Source organism: Dromaius novaehollandiae, chromosome 1 (genome assembly GCF_036370855.1).
Source record: "Dromaius novaehollandiae isolate bDroNov1 chromosome 1, bDroNov1.hap1, whole genome shotgun sequence".
NCBI lineage: Eukaryota > Metazoa > Chordata > Aves > Casuariiformes > Dromaiidae > Dromaius > Dromaius novaehollandiae.
In genome coordinates, this window is record NC_088098.1 from 38,806,311 (window position 1) to 38,821,860 (window position 15,550).

Here is a 15,550-nt window from a genome sequence, read left to right on the forward strand (position 1 = left end):
CCTCACATTTTGCCACAGTGCCAAGACCACCACCTTGTAGCAGATCCTTTCTCTCAAGCATCTAGAGAACAGTCATTTGAAGTAACAAACAGGATACACAGCATGATAGTTACAGCCTCCCTAACCTACAGATTTTACTTACTTGTCAATGTCTGCCATTCTCTTAGATTTCAAGCCCTAGAGAGAGAAAAAAAGCCTGTAAGAACAGCCGCATTAGACTTCATTTACATGATCTACACTTAAGCGCCATCAATATCAAAAAAAGGAAGTGAACTGCATAACCTTGGAGAAATATGATAGAATATATATTGTAAGATGAACAGAAGTGTATTTCCCATATAATATTTTGGAATTCTCACTCCAAAGTGCACAGAAATATAGAAGAATGATTCTGGCTTAGTATTAATAGAGCTACTTACGTAAGCTGAAATACCAGCAAAATAGCGGGTTGCATTTTATATCATAAGACCATAGTAATATTACTGAATGAAAACCAGTCATTTCTAATTAAAAATAATATATAAAACAAAAATAAAATCTGAAAACAAACTGCAGTAAGAAGGGTCCTAGAACCCTTTCGGCAACTGTTTACTCACTTCTAGTAGGTAACTGCAAATATAGGATACTTGCAGCTAACTCGGTTCCTTTTAATACTAAATTCTTCTATGGATCCATGGATCCACTAGCCCTACAAAAAACAACCCAAGTAGTTCCCTAAACTACACAGGGAATTACCACATTTCACAACAAATTTGATGCCACTGTGCCAAGCTATTTAACATTGCTAATTTCCATATCCTCAATGACCAGAATTTAAATGTCCCTGTAAGCATCATACCACTAGCATTCAAGACACTATAAGCATAAAACTTAATGTTGAGACTACTTCAAATCTTACATACCATGAGGCACATACTATGTATAACAACATTTTCAATCAGCAAAGTTATAGCTAGAGGATTCTAGTCTCCAAAGTAAAAGATATTTCTGGTAATCTGAATTCAGAGATGGTATTACTCACTAGACAATACTGTATCACTACCGTCATTTTAGTTTCTCCTGAACCACTAGGCCTAATTATCAATCCGTCCACTGGTCCAAGAAGCATGGCAACCACTTCTTTAGAGACCTCATTTTAGCTGCTGTCCACTAAGCTGAACACACTCAACTATGTTGCCAGAAGTTCAGCTTCTCATAATGCGTGCTACTGAGAATTTTAGTCACTACAAAAGCTTTTTTCCCCTGAAAAAAAGTGAAAAATGTTTGTTTTGTTAAAAAAAAAAAAAATGTTAACACAAGAACATAAACCCAGTAAGATCAGGACAGTATCAGTAAATAAAGAGAGATGTTAGAATCTAAAGTCTTCAGAATTGAATGCCTACATTCTAGATAGATACAATCAAAATATATTTGCCTAGTGTCATAAATACTTCCCAATAATTACATGGGAAGGAAGTATTCCCTGTCTTCATTTAGGGCCACAGGTTTCAAATGCTAATGAAGTATTTGACTTACTCTTAGCTTGCACTCTATGCAAGACCTTTTCAAGGATACTGGTCATCTCACTGTTTAAAAGAACACATGAGGAGCATTGTTCACCTACCTTGCATGTATTTCTGTGCAAGTGACAGATAATCACATTCACTAAGTATTTTTGTTCCTAGAGGACAACAATGTCTTCTCTCTCTCTTCTCCCTCCTCAAATACAGCTTCCCCCACACCCATGAAACTAGAAGCAGCTCTTTGTTCAAAGGCGTGACCAGTGACAAAATGACAGTGGACTCAACAAAACAGCAGGTGAAACCTCTTAGAAACAGGTTTGTTGAAACAAACTGACTTCTACAGTTCAATGAATCATTTTTCCTAAATAAGGACATGAGATTACCTGTGACCAAATCATGCCAAAAGCTACTTAACAGTACCAGTAACGATCCCATAAAGGCCATTAGCAGATGCTAAGGGAAAAGTAAGGACATGGCAAGAATTTCCCCAGAAACTCTCCTAGCTTTCAACAACTTTCACAAAAAATATACTGGCTCAGGAAATATAGGTATCTAACACCCCTCTGCCCCAACAAATTTCTCTTTCATGAACTAGTCCCACATCTTTCCCTGACACCATGCAAAACATCCAGAGACAGAGTTCCAAAGTTTAACCACACCTTGTTTTAAGTAATACTTCCTTTTGTTTTGAACCCAGTACATGGTAACTTCATTTGACGACTTCTTCATCCACCACATGGGATGAGAACAAACAATGAATCCTCTCTTTAGAGTGCAAACCCTGCTCTCCTCCCTCTCCAGTCGACAGTCTCAGCTTGCTCAGCCACTTTTTACACAGGATCCACGCCATCCCTTTGATCATCCTTAGGGCCATTCTCTGTACATTTCAGTTTTACTTATTCTTTGACATGATGGAGACAGGTAAGATCAGGGCAACACAAAAATGCAGGCAAGCCACGAATTTATGCAATAGTATAAGGACTTTGTTCTGTTTTCTATTCCTTTCCAAATAATTCTTACTTTTTTTTTTAAATGACTGCTACTCAACAGCAAGCTGATGTTACCACTCAAGCATCAAACCGCTAAGATCCTGTTTGAGTTACGACATTCAGCTTAGAGGCCATAGCTAAGTTTTTTTTTTTCCTATACTGGGCAGAGAAGCAAATAAAATTTCACTAGCCTGCATTACTCTTGAAGTCTACAGTTGGCCCTTGTCTTTACCAACCAGAATAACTGAGTATCACCAACAGCCTTCATACTCTCACTGTTCATCCCCTTTTTCAAGATCATTTATAACCATGTTGAAGGCATGCATTTGAGTACAGAACTCTAGGGAAGCTCACTCTCTAGGTCCCCCCACTGCAAGGGCCAGTTACGCTTATTAAACAATCTATGCAAGGCCTGTATCTTTTTCTGTAACTGCCTAGTTTACTGAAAGCCTTTGGATGAGGTTCCACAAACGTTTTTGGAAATTCAAATAGACCATATCAAACAATTGTCAGCTTCAAATCCTCCCTTCAACATGTTTGCATCAGCCTCATCCTATTTTTCCCCACTATTCTCTTTGCATCCATCTTTTTTCATGCATCATCCTTTAATTTTCTCTCCACTTTTTACACAACTTTATCAAAAAAACTACTTGGAAGAATTGCTCCCCAAGCTTGGAAGATATTACTGTTTACCATCACACTGTCATCTATCAGCTCTAGACAACAGTTCTTGTGTGATAAGGCTACAAGGCATTATGCCAGCAAAACTCTGCACTGGCAGACATTTAGACCGATCTGTGCAACCCACCAGCATGCATATATAGCTGTATCACATTTACTTTATTGCCATCAAGTTAAACAACCCCAACCTTCTCTATAAATGCAGTTCTACCCATAAAAAACACTGTACAGGCAGACAGGTACTGACAAAATACCTTCCCTGAGAGGTAATAACCCGCACTGCCTTTGCACAATGTCTAATACAGGGTCCTGGTCTTGTGTATGAGCTTTAAATACAATACAGATCACAATCAGTAATATTAAAATACATACTGCTAAATAAGCATTGTGATTATCTCCCTAAGTCTTGGTAGACAGTACTCCTAGTTACTATCACTCAGCTGCCCACAGAAAGTGGAGTTACACAGCCCTCCTTCCTTCCTTGTTTCATAGCTGCATCTAGGATTGCGAACAGCAGCTGCACTTTGACACCTGAGCAGCAGGAGGCATTCACTCCTATCACTGCTTGAAGCAATCCTCAGGAGATACTAGTTCATCGGTTGCCAGTGTAGGATTACAACAAACCTGGCTACAGTTGGTGTTTTACTTCAAGTCTCAGCTTTGGACTGAGACACTGGTTAGAATCTAGGCTTCGGGTCTGCAGCAAAAGGGTTATGAGTGCCAATAAAGGGCATCCCTCCACTGGTCAAAAGCCAGGAGGTAAATAACCCACCAACTCTTAAAATATTTATTTCCCTGTTATTTGAACAGCTAGGGCCAGTAGCACTGAATTATGGGCAAATGCAGCACTGCCCAGAGACTTCAATTACAATGAAAAATATTTTGCTGCTTATTTTTGAAATACACAGAGAAAAAGAAATGCAAATCTTATCTTTACAGGGCTTTAAAGACAGCACATCGGAAGTTCATGCTACAAAAAGGAAGCAAGAGAACACCAAAGGAAACTACAGTAAGCCTTCTAAAAGCTAACATTTAAGCTTTCTTTCACACAGGTAGCTTAAGCTTGATCAGAAGCCTGCCCAACACCATCACAAGAAAATGCGTATGTTTTCAAAACAAAAAGTTTAGATTACTTGTTAATCATAAGCTTAGCCACATTTTTGAGTGCATCTTGCAGAATTACAAAAGTTTACAGAATTACTTTAAAAACTTAAATCTTACCAAAACAGTATCAAAATCCACTATTTGCCATGATGTTTAAATGACACTTCACCTCTTTAATCTCTGCTTTAACTTTTTTAAATTTTGTCCTATACATGCAGAAAATGACATCACCATGTGTTTATCCTCGAATTATCCATGAGCAAGTTTTCAATTTTCAGGAAATACTACTGGGTTACTATTTCCTCACTAACTAATTTCATATAAGTAAAGTCTTTAGTTTTAAATATTCAGTCCTTCTCACAGTCAAATGATTTGGACTTTTCTCTTTCACAGCCTGCCTTTATCCATGCACAAACCAGTCTGAGTTTACACAACAGCTATGGTGAGAAGCCTTTTTCTTGAAGGTCAGCTTTAACCATCCTAAACAAGCATGCCAGTATTAGATTACCCTGACATCCACCAAGCCTCAGGAGGACAGGTCACAGCGAGGTGAATTAGTAGTCAGCTGATGAAGCAAGACATTCCTGAGACACAGTTCCTCCAACAAAACAACAGCTTTTTACACAAACACAGAGCACAAGCCCTAGCTTTGGCAGCCAGCCAATTGTTCTCAGCTGTTCAGCATCTCTGTGGATACCATACCACGCACGGTACCCATTCTGTCTTTCAGGAAACATCATTTCCCCTCTCTAGAGGAATTGCTCACTCTATTAGCTTGCAATGGCATGTGGAAGAAATTTTTCAAGTAGTTCAAGGGATACAAATGGGCTTCTGGGGGATACTGGAACCCAACCTACAGCCAGGCATCACATACACAAGTCTTAAAAACAACCCTATGCTTCTGCCCAAATGAATTCCCTCAGTACTCTATAACAAAGTACAGCAAATGAGCCAGCCTGTTGACAGAGCTGCACCTCAGCCTCCTTCTGCCTCCTTTCTCAAGGCAGGCCTTGAGTAACAGAGCAATGCATGTAACAGAAAATAGCTGAAGCAAATGGGCCACATGTGGGATTAAGTAAGTGCAAGAAAAGACAGTAACCTAAGTGGACAAGGTCATATGTCAGTGAAGAGGAATCCAGCCGGAGAATAGCTAGGTACAAAAAAACAAAACAAAAATCACTTTAGGCTGTTTACAGCGCACACACAAACCGCAAGTGCCAGAGAAGTCACTTCATACTAGCCAAGTTCAGCACTTATGGACCGAGAAACTCAAGGTAAATATATTCACTAAAAACTACTCAAAATTGATCCTCTTGCCTAACATTTCAGGAAGCCAACTTGTAACTTCAAAAAAATTTTATGCTGCCAATAAAATGAAAGTTACAAACCTTTTTAGTGGCTTAATCAAGCTAACTGAAACAATTACTCTAAACATCTACAGTCAAAGGGTCCCTCCCTAAGAGCTCAGCTTACAGTTGTTTCATCCACACGAATGTCAGAACTGGGTGAACAGTTCAGAAGTACACAGTACATGGTACAGAATTATACACTTCAAATCCTTCAGGTATTAAGACCTAATAAGACAAATCAATCATTTCACAACTGCTAATGGAAGCTATAGTACCAACTGCTAGATAGGAAAACTGTTACACAGGAAAGGATCCCACAGTTCAGTAATGGGGAGAGCATTTTAGTCACTCTTAAAACAGAAACAATTCAGTAATGTATTAGACAAAAGGCCATTTCAAAACGGAATCAAGCAAAAGAACTGCCTTTTTACCTTTGCATTCAAATTCACGTAACACCAACTATCAGTAGCACGGGAAGTGGGACATGGAGATACAGAAGAGTTATTGTGCATATCATTAACATGATATTTAAACAACATACTACAATCAAAGATTAAATCATTCATATTCTAAAAATATATGTATTTTTAGGAAAGCTGAAGGTGAAAAGTTAATTTCAGATACATGATTAGGGTAGTCCTATACCAGCACATCAACTATTTGGTGAGAGATATTATCAGCTATTTGAGTTCTCCAAAGAATTTCCTTTTATTACTGCCTCAGAATTCTTCTGTTAAAGATTTCCTACTGGTAATGCAGGAGAGGCAAAAATTGACAAAGTTAAATTAAATTTTCAAACCTAGAGGAGATAATTAAGATTGTCTGCCCAAACACAAGAGCAATACAATACAAGAGCAGAAGATAAATGCACAAGAAAGTACTGGTCTAACATAAAGGCTTAAATCATATTACCCAGGCCTGATAGAGAGATTAAGGAGCTAGTAACATAAGGAAGGAATCTAGCTCTCTCAATATAGAAACTAGGAAAAGGTGCCACCGGTGCCTTATAGAATGCTCAGACAAAACCACTGTTTTGTTAGAATTTATTGCATAAGCACTAGCTCAATCACTGTGTCCAAAAGACAGTCACAGATCAACAAAGAGCAGAAATGCTAACTGGCAGTGGATACATGGGAATTTTTAGCAGAAGCTTGAGTAAGATTTTTCTGAATCAGGCAGAGAACATAAATGGGTAGCTGTTTCAAAAAACATACTCAGAACCTTGAAATCTGTTTTTGCTTGAAAGTATGGTAGAGTTTCTAGTAGTGGCATAGTCCATTAAAACTCTGCAGCCGGTGAAAGACACAGCTGGAGCAGAGGCAGGGTAGGACTGCCCATGGCTGCTGCCTCCTCTGTGCCAATTGCCACCGGCCAGCCAGTGACTGCAGCTGGCAGACAGCTCGACTTGTGACTATGTGCGGCTGCTCAGGCTAACTAGGACAGGGAGTCCTCATGTCACCACGGGGAGAAGGTAGAAATAAGTCTTCTTGGTAAGGGGGAAACAAAGTTTCATTGCTGACCTTACAATTCTCCACAGTCAGCTAAAGCTGATACAACTGGCAGATGCTGCTGGAAAAGCTGATCCTGGCTCTCCCTTGGCTCTGCATTGTATCTCCTTTGTATCAGCTAAGTGCTTGAATGGCTATAAGGCTAAAAAAATGTGCTAGGTTTCTCTTTTGTACAGTTACATGAGTAAGAGCAGGGTTAAAACAAGGCGGGCACTGCAGGCAAGCACCTTTTAGAGATGGATAGGATTAAACAAGTTTGAAGTTATTGGCAAACTGTGTGCTATAACATCAAAGATGGCCTTGTGATAACAGCAAAATTTGGAATTTTAGAATTTGATATTTTTCCCCCCCTCTGAAAGCATAGCACTAGCTACTGCTAGAGATAAAACACTAAATCATGATACTGCAGAACCAAGTAATACAATTAACCAAAATCATCATCTCTCTCTTCCCTTTAAGTTGCATTCTCACTTGTTCCTAGTAACTCCTGAGGAAAAGGTACCAACTGCAGCCATTTGTCAATGTAACTATTTCACTGATGCTTGCAAGCACAATAGAAATGTTGTGGCAAGAGAGCAGAAGCTTACTTCAACTCTAAGGTTCTCTGCAAGTTGCATGAAGTCTCCAATTATGTGATGGGAAAACTCAAATTCTTCAAAATAAAGCAGACTAATCACACAGCTAATTTAATTAGTTCTTAGCAACTGCAGAGTTTGTTTTCATTCACATGGAAACACTTTCTAGAGCTTTCTCTTTACCTAATTTTTAAATCAGGAAATGAAGATTCTATCAAATACTCAACTCTATTATTGTAGCATTTGGTATTTATTTTAGGCAGCGCCTGTTTATTTTTGAAGGAAAAAAGTCTCCACGAGGAGAAGGAAATGGACTACAAAATTACAATTTAAAATCAGGACTAAATTATTTCTGCATGTTTTTCTCTGCTACTGATCTGGGCTCCCTGATCATGTTCTAAAAATAGAGTAATTAACACACAATGTGGCCTTTGTTCTGGGTGCCAGCATTCTGTAGCAGAAAACCTACCCATTTCTATTTAGGACAATCTTTCATTATTATAAAATTAATCCAGAAGTTTAAATCCAAATCAAAAAAAAAACTTAGTTTTTTTTAAACAAACTAAACAGCATAGCTTGTCGTAGTCTCTCCTTTCCATCACTTGTAATATGAAAACATGCTCACTATTAATAGCTGAAATTAGAGTTTTCATATATGAAGAGATCTTCAAAACTTCCAGATTGTTTTTCGATTCAGTTCATTCTGGCAGAAGCATTCATTTTGTTGATGAGTGTCAGAGCAGTAATATACAAATAGTGTTTTAGCAAAGCACTTGAGGTAGCAGGTTGCATTTTAACAGTTTAAGATCAACTTGTGTATGTTACAACATCAGTTAAAGGAAAGAGATTTGCCAGTTATAACCAAACACAACAATGCTGGCAGTTACACTGCTGTCTGCAAGAAAGAAACAGTGCGGCATTAATGCTTTTTAAAATCTTTTCTAAGTTAACCAGTTTAACAGCCTTATCCAAAAACTACGTTGAAAATACTGAAAAATGTTTCCAAGCTTCAAAAGGGTGTTTTTGCTGAAACATCTGATTAATACAGAATAATAAATCCATTCACTCCCTCAGAAGCTCCTGAAATTTATAGAATATATTTAATAGCCTTTTTGTTAGCTTCAGTTCAGTACCATTTCCATGAAAATGAAGCCATTACTGAATTGCACACCTTAAAGTCTCCCAGTTTTCAAATAACAAGCCAGCATTAACTAAAGAAAGAAGACAACATTAATCCAACTGATACATTTGGTGGCTATGTGAGATGTTACAACAGATAAGACCCAACAGATGTATAAACATGGTTATGGTTTCAGTAAGTCACTTTCAAATGACTAAGTGCAGCATTTAAGAAGTTCTTGCAAGTGTATAATGTACCTCTAGAAAGCTGAGAAACTTAAGCCTTAGCTACAAAATAACCTTTGCAAATTTTTTCTGTAAATTCTGTTCAATCATGCTATCAGCACCAGCAGAAGTACTTGATAAGTCTACAATACTGAAGAAGGTGATAAAAGAATCAAGAGGACATGTCAAGAAGATGCCACCAGTTCAACAATGGTAAGCATGTTTCTGATGATGCAACCTCATGTATGCCCAGCAAACAGAATAAGGCACTTACACCAACTCATACTTAACCATCCAAAATAAAGATTCATTACTTCCCAAACTGGAGTATCACAGAATTAAGAACTGCTTAAAAAGGTGATCCAAGCTCAGTGGAAAACAGTACTAAAACCTAAAGTAACATATATTAGAAGAAGCAATTCAATCAATTTTAGAGTTCAAAAGGTTAAAAAGTTGCTGTACAAAGGCACAGGCATAATTGCATGCAAGCCACTGAAGGCCTATTCAACATGCATGAGTTGTCAAGATCTGAAAGAGATGCATAATGACCAAAAGAAACAGTGCAAAACATGCTCATTATAAACTTCAGTGACATATCCTTAAAAACATTACATTCACTGCTAACACTGCAGCAGAGAAGAAAGATTCAGGGCCCAGCAACATGAATACCTGTGAAATAGAAACAGTTTAAACCTGCGATTAATAGCATTTGAGAGGTCAGCAATGAAAAGCAACACAAAAATACTTAAAGGGAAGTGGAACAAAAACAGATTAAAAATTGTTTGAGAGGTAAACTTTTTCTCTCCCCTAGAACTTAGTCTTTCTATGCTTAAGCCAGCCTCTTAAGCCAGAATTAAAAGGAAGCTTTCTTTAAAGGAAAAGTCATCCCAACAGAACTGTGGAAGAGCTGTCTCTGCTTTGAAACATTTAAGTATTTTTGTGTTGCTTCTTATTACTCACCTCTCAAATGCTATTAAACAACATCTAGACTAAGTAGTGGACTGAACCAATCTTACTGCCAGTTGTCAGAAAAGACAACAAGCATTTACGATTCTAATCTAGGCCTTGGAAGCCCGAGGTTTTGTTCCACTCCAGATTTCACACATCTCTTTAGTCAAGCCCCTTAACCAGAATTTCTAATGATTAGAAAGGTATAATAGTTGGGGGGGGTTAAAAGGATAAACATCCAAGATCATCATTGGCTGAACACTTCACAGCTATAGAAACATTTAGAAGTTGATATTTGTGTCTCTAAAACATTACTTTCATGTTTTGATCATAAAAAGAAAATGGATAAACTGGTAATATTTTGTTCTCCAGTCTACAAAGAGCATGTGAAACAGCTGATGTGCAGCTGCCTCTTCATGACCACAAGTTAAGCTTTAAACTAAGATATCAACATTGTAAATTATTTCTCTCAAGGTCGCACAGCCTTAGCACACATTAAGACCCACAATGCACCATGTATTTCCTGCTACTAAAATCTAAACAGCTTCCGTCTTTCCCTCTGCACAAAGTCTCCGGTCTAATCTTTGACAGCAATTAAGATGCAGATGATGTACTGTCAGTATGTAAATGAATTAAAAAGCTTAACCTTAAGAGAGACTTTAAAGTATATAGTGTGTTTTGAGATTTATTTTAAAACTATAAAGTAAATAGTCATCTTTTTCAGCTGTATGCAGCTGAAGTTTTCATCTGCAACATTTGCAGTCTTCCTGAAAACTTCAGGTCAAAGTTATCACTAAATATATGGGCCATATCTGTAATTAGATTTTCCCTTTATACTATTTTTCTCATGTGTAGAAAACCCTTAAAAGCCACATGCATTGCTTTTAAATAGCTTAGTTCTTCAGAAGGTCATCAAAAGAATCCCCAAGCAAGTTCTGCGACACCTTCCAGGCATGTCTCGTTTTCTAGACAAATATATTTAAGACACAAGACCTCCTCTCCAGATTAACAAAGTTACATGATGAGGAACTGCACTAACCTCATGCTGGAGCAGAGCTAGGATCAGCTAAATTGAATTAGCTTTAATTATAACCACTTTTGAACCCAAAGTAATTTACAAGTGAGAACTTACCCATAAATGTTAGACCCATCATCACAACTATTCCCCAGATGAAACACTGCTTGTATAATACAGCTCTGCCCTATTATTTACTAACCTGTTTCCTAAACAAAAGTTAATGGAACTCAGTCACCCAAATCAGAAGCTAACTGAGAACACCCCACAGCTCTAGTAACCTACAACCAGCATTAAGCAGTAGCATTTTGTCTGCAAAGCAGTATCTTCCGTACAAGTGTCTACAGCACCAGACAAATACCAACGCAAAATCATTCATGAAAAAGTTATTTGAAACACTGTAGAATATATATGCAAACACAGAAAAAAAAAGAAAAAAGTCAACAGCCATTTAAGTAACACCTGCACGTCCATTTTCTGCAATCTTTCCGATTCTTGAAGTTTCCCAATAAGACCTTTGACAGCATAGTTTCAGATACAGCATGTTTGCAGCTATGTCACAAGAACGTTAAAATGCATTAGGCTATAACCATACTAACACAAACACATAGCTATTGTAGATACATCCATTATACCGAATGGTATACTGGAACAAACTGGTTTTCACCAAAGGATTCAATCAAGAATTCAAAATAGAAGACGCTTGTCTTCCTTACTTCCCTTGGGATTTTCCACTCCTGAACTCAAATCCCCAAGATGTTTTATTGCCCTGACAGGATATGATCTCTGTCATAATGAAGTTACAATTACTTCAACTTTTGAGAGCTAAGTTAATGAACAGTCTTACACCACTGTGACTGACAATACAGTAAACTAAAGTTTACCGAAGAACTGAAGTTCTATAGTTCTATTGAAGAACACAGTGCCAGACTGGAAGAGTCAGGTCTCAGTATTGCAAAAATTTCATTTAAAAAATCCTTCCTAACATACATACACACAATGCCTTGCTTTCAGTTTCACTTGTACATACATTTATTCTCAGTTATGCAAGAGGCTAAGGAGAAAAAAAAAAAAAAAAAAAAAAAAAAAAGACTACCTATTTCCAGGGTGCTCATTAAGCAGCTCACCATACCGATTCCCTTGCCTGGTCCCAGCCAGGAACAGCTCTGGAGTAAAGTATGGGCTAGATGAAGCATAAGGATGGCAGCAGCACTACCGTGCTGTGTACACACACCACTACAGTAAACCCAGCACCTCTGGTGGGTGCTTCCCAAAACACTGGACTGACTGCACAGATGCAGCACATCACTTCTGTGCACGTGCAGAACTAAGTGTTGAGGCTATTGCAAACATCGAAAGAGACCAGTGGCTCTGAAAAGCACCACATTCACTGCCTGTGCATAAGGCCCTCCTCCTACATATGCACAGATAAGCCACTGCCCCCAGAAAGCAGAACACATGACATGCAAGACCTGTCACAACATAGAGGAAACATGGGGAGAAGGAAGGAGTGCTAACATACACCTCTCACACAGGAATGAGTGGGCTACGCAACCAAAAGTTCAGGTACCAATGGCCTTTTCTAAGCACTTATATCAGTGTTCCAGGTACCTGGAGCACTGAGGGGCATAAGCTTTTGTCTGGTACAGAGACATCTAAAAGTCATTCAAATTCCTATGTGTGTAGAATTCAATTGTCTTAATTTTGTCCTAAAAGGTGAAATAACTTTTAGATTTACAAGAGAAGGGAAGCCATTCAGCTCATTTCAGTCCAAGTTCTATGCCATTCTCAGGCTTTAATAAGTTAATCATTGAAAAAGGGGCACAGCGTCAAGTTCAGTTGAGAGCTACTAACCAGGTACTAACCAGCTACTTAGTGTGCAAAGTTGTATTTTCTGACAATCTTAAGCCTCTTAGCTCTTCTCTCAGGTTTTATTTTGTGATTGAGAGGAAAATAATGAGGCATCTCCATTATTATCAGATGCTCAAATTCCATTTGTGGTGAGAGGTGGGGTTATTTGTCATACTTTGCAAGTCAGGCACCTATTTCTACTATTACTCTTAATTCCTCTCAAAGAATTACAACACAAAATACAAGCACCTTTCCATGGGGTTTCAAACCACCAAATGGGACACATCACACCCATCCATCAATTATAGTGTGCTTGGAGAGAAACTGGGGAAGATGCTGTCATATTACCACTCTATCACAAGCACTTTTAGAGAGTTTATTTGGGGGTGGGGGGGGAGGGGTTGTAAGGAATAGGGAAGGTTTTGCACTAAACAGTGAAAGCCTCACAAATATTGACAGTGCAAGTCCCTTAAATATGTAATGGATGGATGTTTTGTATTTTTTCATGTACACGGCAGTGATAAACACACTCCAGTACTTCCAGCTGTAGTTACTAGCTCCCCCAGGCACTTTCTTAGTCTTTCTGGATGACAGACTACCATTCATCTCATGTAACTGCTGCTGCCAGTCCTTTACCCTGAGTACATCTACAACCAGGAAGAAAGCAGAGGCCTCATTCCGAGTGACCCCAGCCAGCAAGCATCCAGCGAAGCGACATGTTGAACTCCAGAAGAAAAAAAAAACGGGAGGAAAGGGAGGGGAAAAAAAGAAAAAAGGCCTTCCCACAGGCAGGAAGCACGAGTTGTCCACCGCTGCCGCCATCTCCGCGGCCCCCCGCCAGCCGCAAACGGCGCCACACACGCGCCCCCCCCCCTCCGCGACCGCCGCGGCAGCCCGCACCAGGCCGTCCCCCCCCGCCCGCCATGTGCGCAGCCGCCCCCCCCGCGCCCGGACACCCGCGGGCGGCTCCCGGCCGCGCTGTCCCCCGCCCGGCCCGGCCGCGCCCCACCGCCTTCCCCACGTGTTGCCGGGACGGACTCGCCTCTCCCTCAGCGCCGGGCCCCGGCAGCGCGGCCTAGCGCAGCCCTACCCCCCCCCCGCGGGGCGCGGAGGCACCGCGGACGTGCGTGGCGCGGCGGAGGGGGGGGGGGAGGCCCCGAGCGCAGCGCCGCCGCCATCCCGCGGGCCGCGAGGCAGCGCCGCCGCCTGCCCCGGCCCGCCCGCCCGCGCCCCGGCGGCCCCGCTCCACCAGGCCGGCACGCGGGACCCCTCTCCGCGCCCCCCCGCCCCGCTCCCCCCCACCGGCGGCGGAGGGGCCGGCGCCCCGCCCGGTACCTGCGCGGGGCTGCGGCTCGCAGTGACTCAGGAGCGAGGAGGAGGCGCCGCGCGGCTGGCGGTAAAAAGACCCGAGCTCCCGCCGCTCGCGCTCATATAGAATTAACGTCACCACGCAGCCCCCCCCCCCGCCCCCTCCTCCGCGCGCCGCGGTCTCCTGGCAACGCGCGCGCTCGCGCCGCACGGCGGGCGGGAGGTCTGGGCGGCGCGCGCCGGCCGTTGGCGGCGGTTGGGGCCTGCCCGGTGGGCGCCCCTCTCCCCCGCCTCACCTCTTCCCCGGGGCCCGCGGGAGGGGCCGCGCCGGGCCGGGGAGGCCCGGGTGTGACAGGGGCTGGCTCGCCCGCACGGCGGCGGTGCGGCCGGCTGCCTCCTCCGCCTGCCCTCCCCGGGGACGTTTCCTCTCGCAAACCGCCGCCCGGTTCCCCTTCCCTCCCCAGAGCGACAGGCGCCCCCAGCCCCTGTGCGCGGACGGCGCCCTGCCGGCACGTCGCTGGGGTGCGCGGGCAGCCCGGCCTCGGCCAGGCTGTGGCACTGTGGCATGCTGCAGGCCGCAGCATGGCGCAGGAGCCGCCTCCTCCCAGGCGGGAGCGTGGCCGGCATGAAACGTTACTGGGGCCAAAGCGTAACTCTGCTCCTAACCCTTCCAGTGCCAGGAAACACAGCGCTCGTCCTGCTCTCCTCAGAGCGTGCATTGTTCTTCCTGCTGCTTTATCTCCAAGCTGGGAGGGTTTCTGAAGGCACCGGAGCGAAAATAAGTGTATCAAATAAGTACAGACTAACCAAACAGTTAAACCCTATTCACAAAGGCTACAGGCAGCACGAAACCACAGTACCAGTTTAGCTCAAAAGAGCAGGCCGAAAACAGTGGTCGTTCAAAAGCTGTTTCATCAGGGGTTCAGTCATTCCTGCTCTGGGCAGGATGGACAGCCAGGGACAGCGACGGCTTCAGGCCTCTGATTTTAATTTGCCATGCTGGTTTGTCAGAGCCCTAAGGAAGCCTAGCAGTCTTTAGAGACTCCTGAGTAATGGTATCTCCCAGCACACTTGGAGAAGACATTTATAATCTACGCTAGACTTACAGAAACTTAATTGTCTTTGAGACTTGATCTCCTCTTGGTTGGAATGGAGCCAACTCAAACACTGTTGGAGACAGGCAGGGATGGACAACACACAGCACGATGGCATAAGAGCTGTTTTCTAAGGATATATCCTAAGGATTTATATCACTTATGACCTATTTAATGCCTCTACATTTTGCTTATTTCTTATATCTATTTGTCTCAGGCAGTTTGCTGTATAAATTTAGTTAATAATGGAAATGACAGCAGAAAGTGAAAGAAGAAGAAAAA

The 15,550-nt window shown here is 41.8% G+C and overlaps 1 protein-coding gene across 3 annotated transcripts in view; it reads right to left on the bottom strand.

Moving 5' to 3' along the window:
• Positions 1-14,773, bottom strand: part of NAP1L1 (nucleosome assembly protein 1 like 1) — a 30,536-nt gene extending 15,763 nt beyond the window's left edge. For 2 of the 3 annotated variants that reach the window (XM_026100303.2, XM_026100301.2), the window contains exons 1-2: positions 14,471-14,773; positions 143-177 (exon numbers count right to left, since the gene is read on the bottom strand). In XM_026100303.2, coding sequence (XP_025956088.2) covers positions 143-177; positions 14,471-14,758 — 323 coding nt within the window. In that variant the 5' untranslated portion in view covers positions 14,759-14,773. Of the gene's footprint in view, positions 1-142; positions 178-14,201; positions 14,356-14,470 lie in introns of those variants that run through there. The other variant, XM_064509254.1, reaches the window with a different exon arrangement.
• Positions 14,774-15,550: the final 777 nt, after the last annotated feature.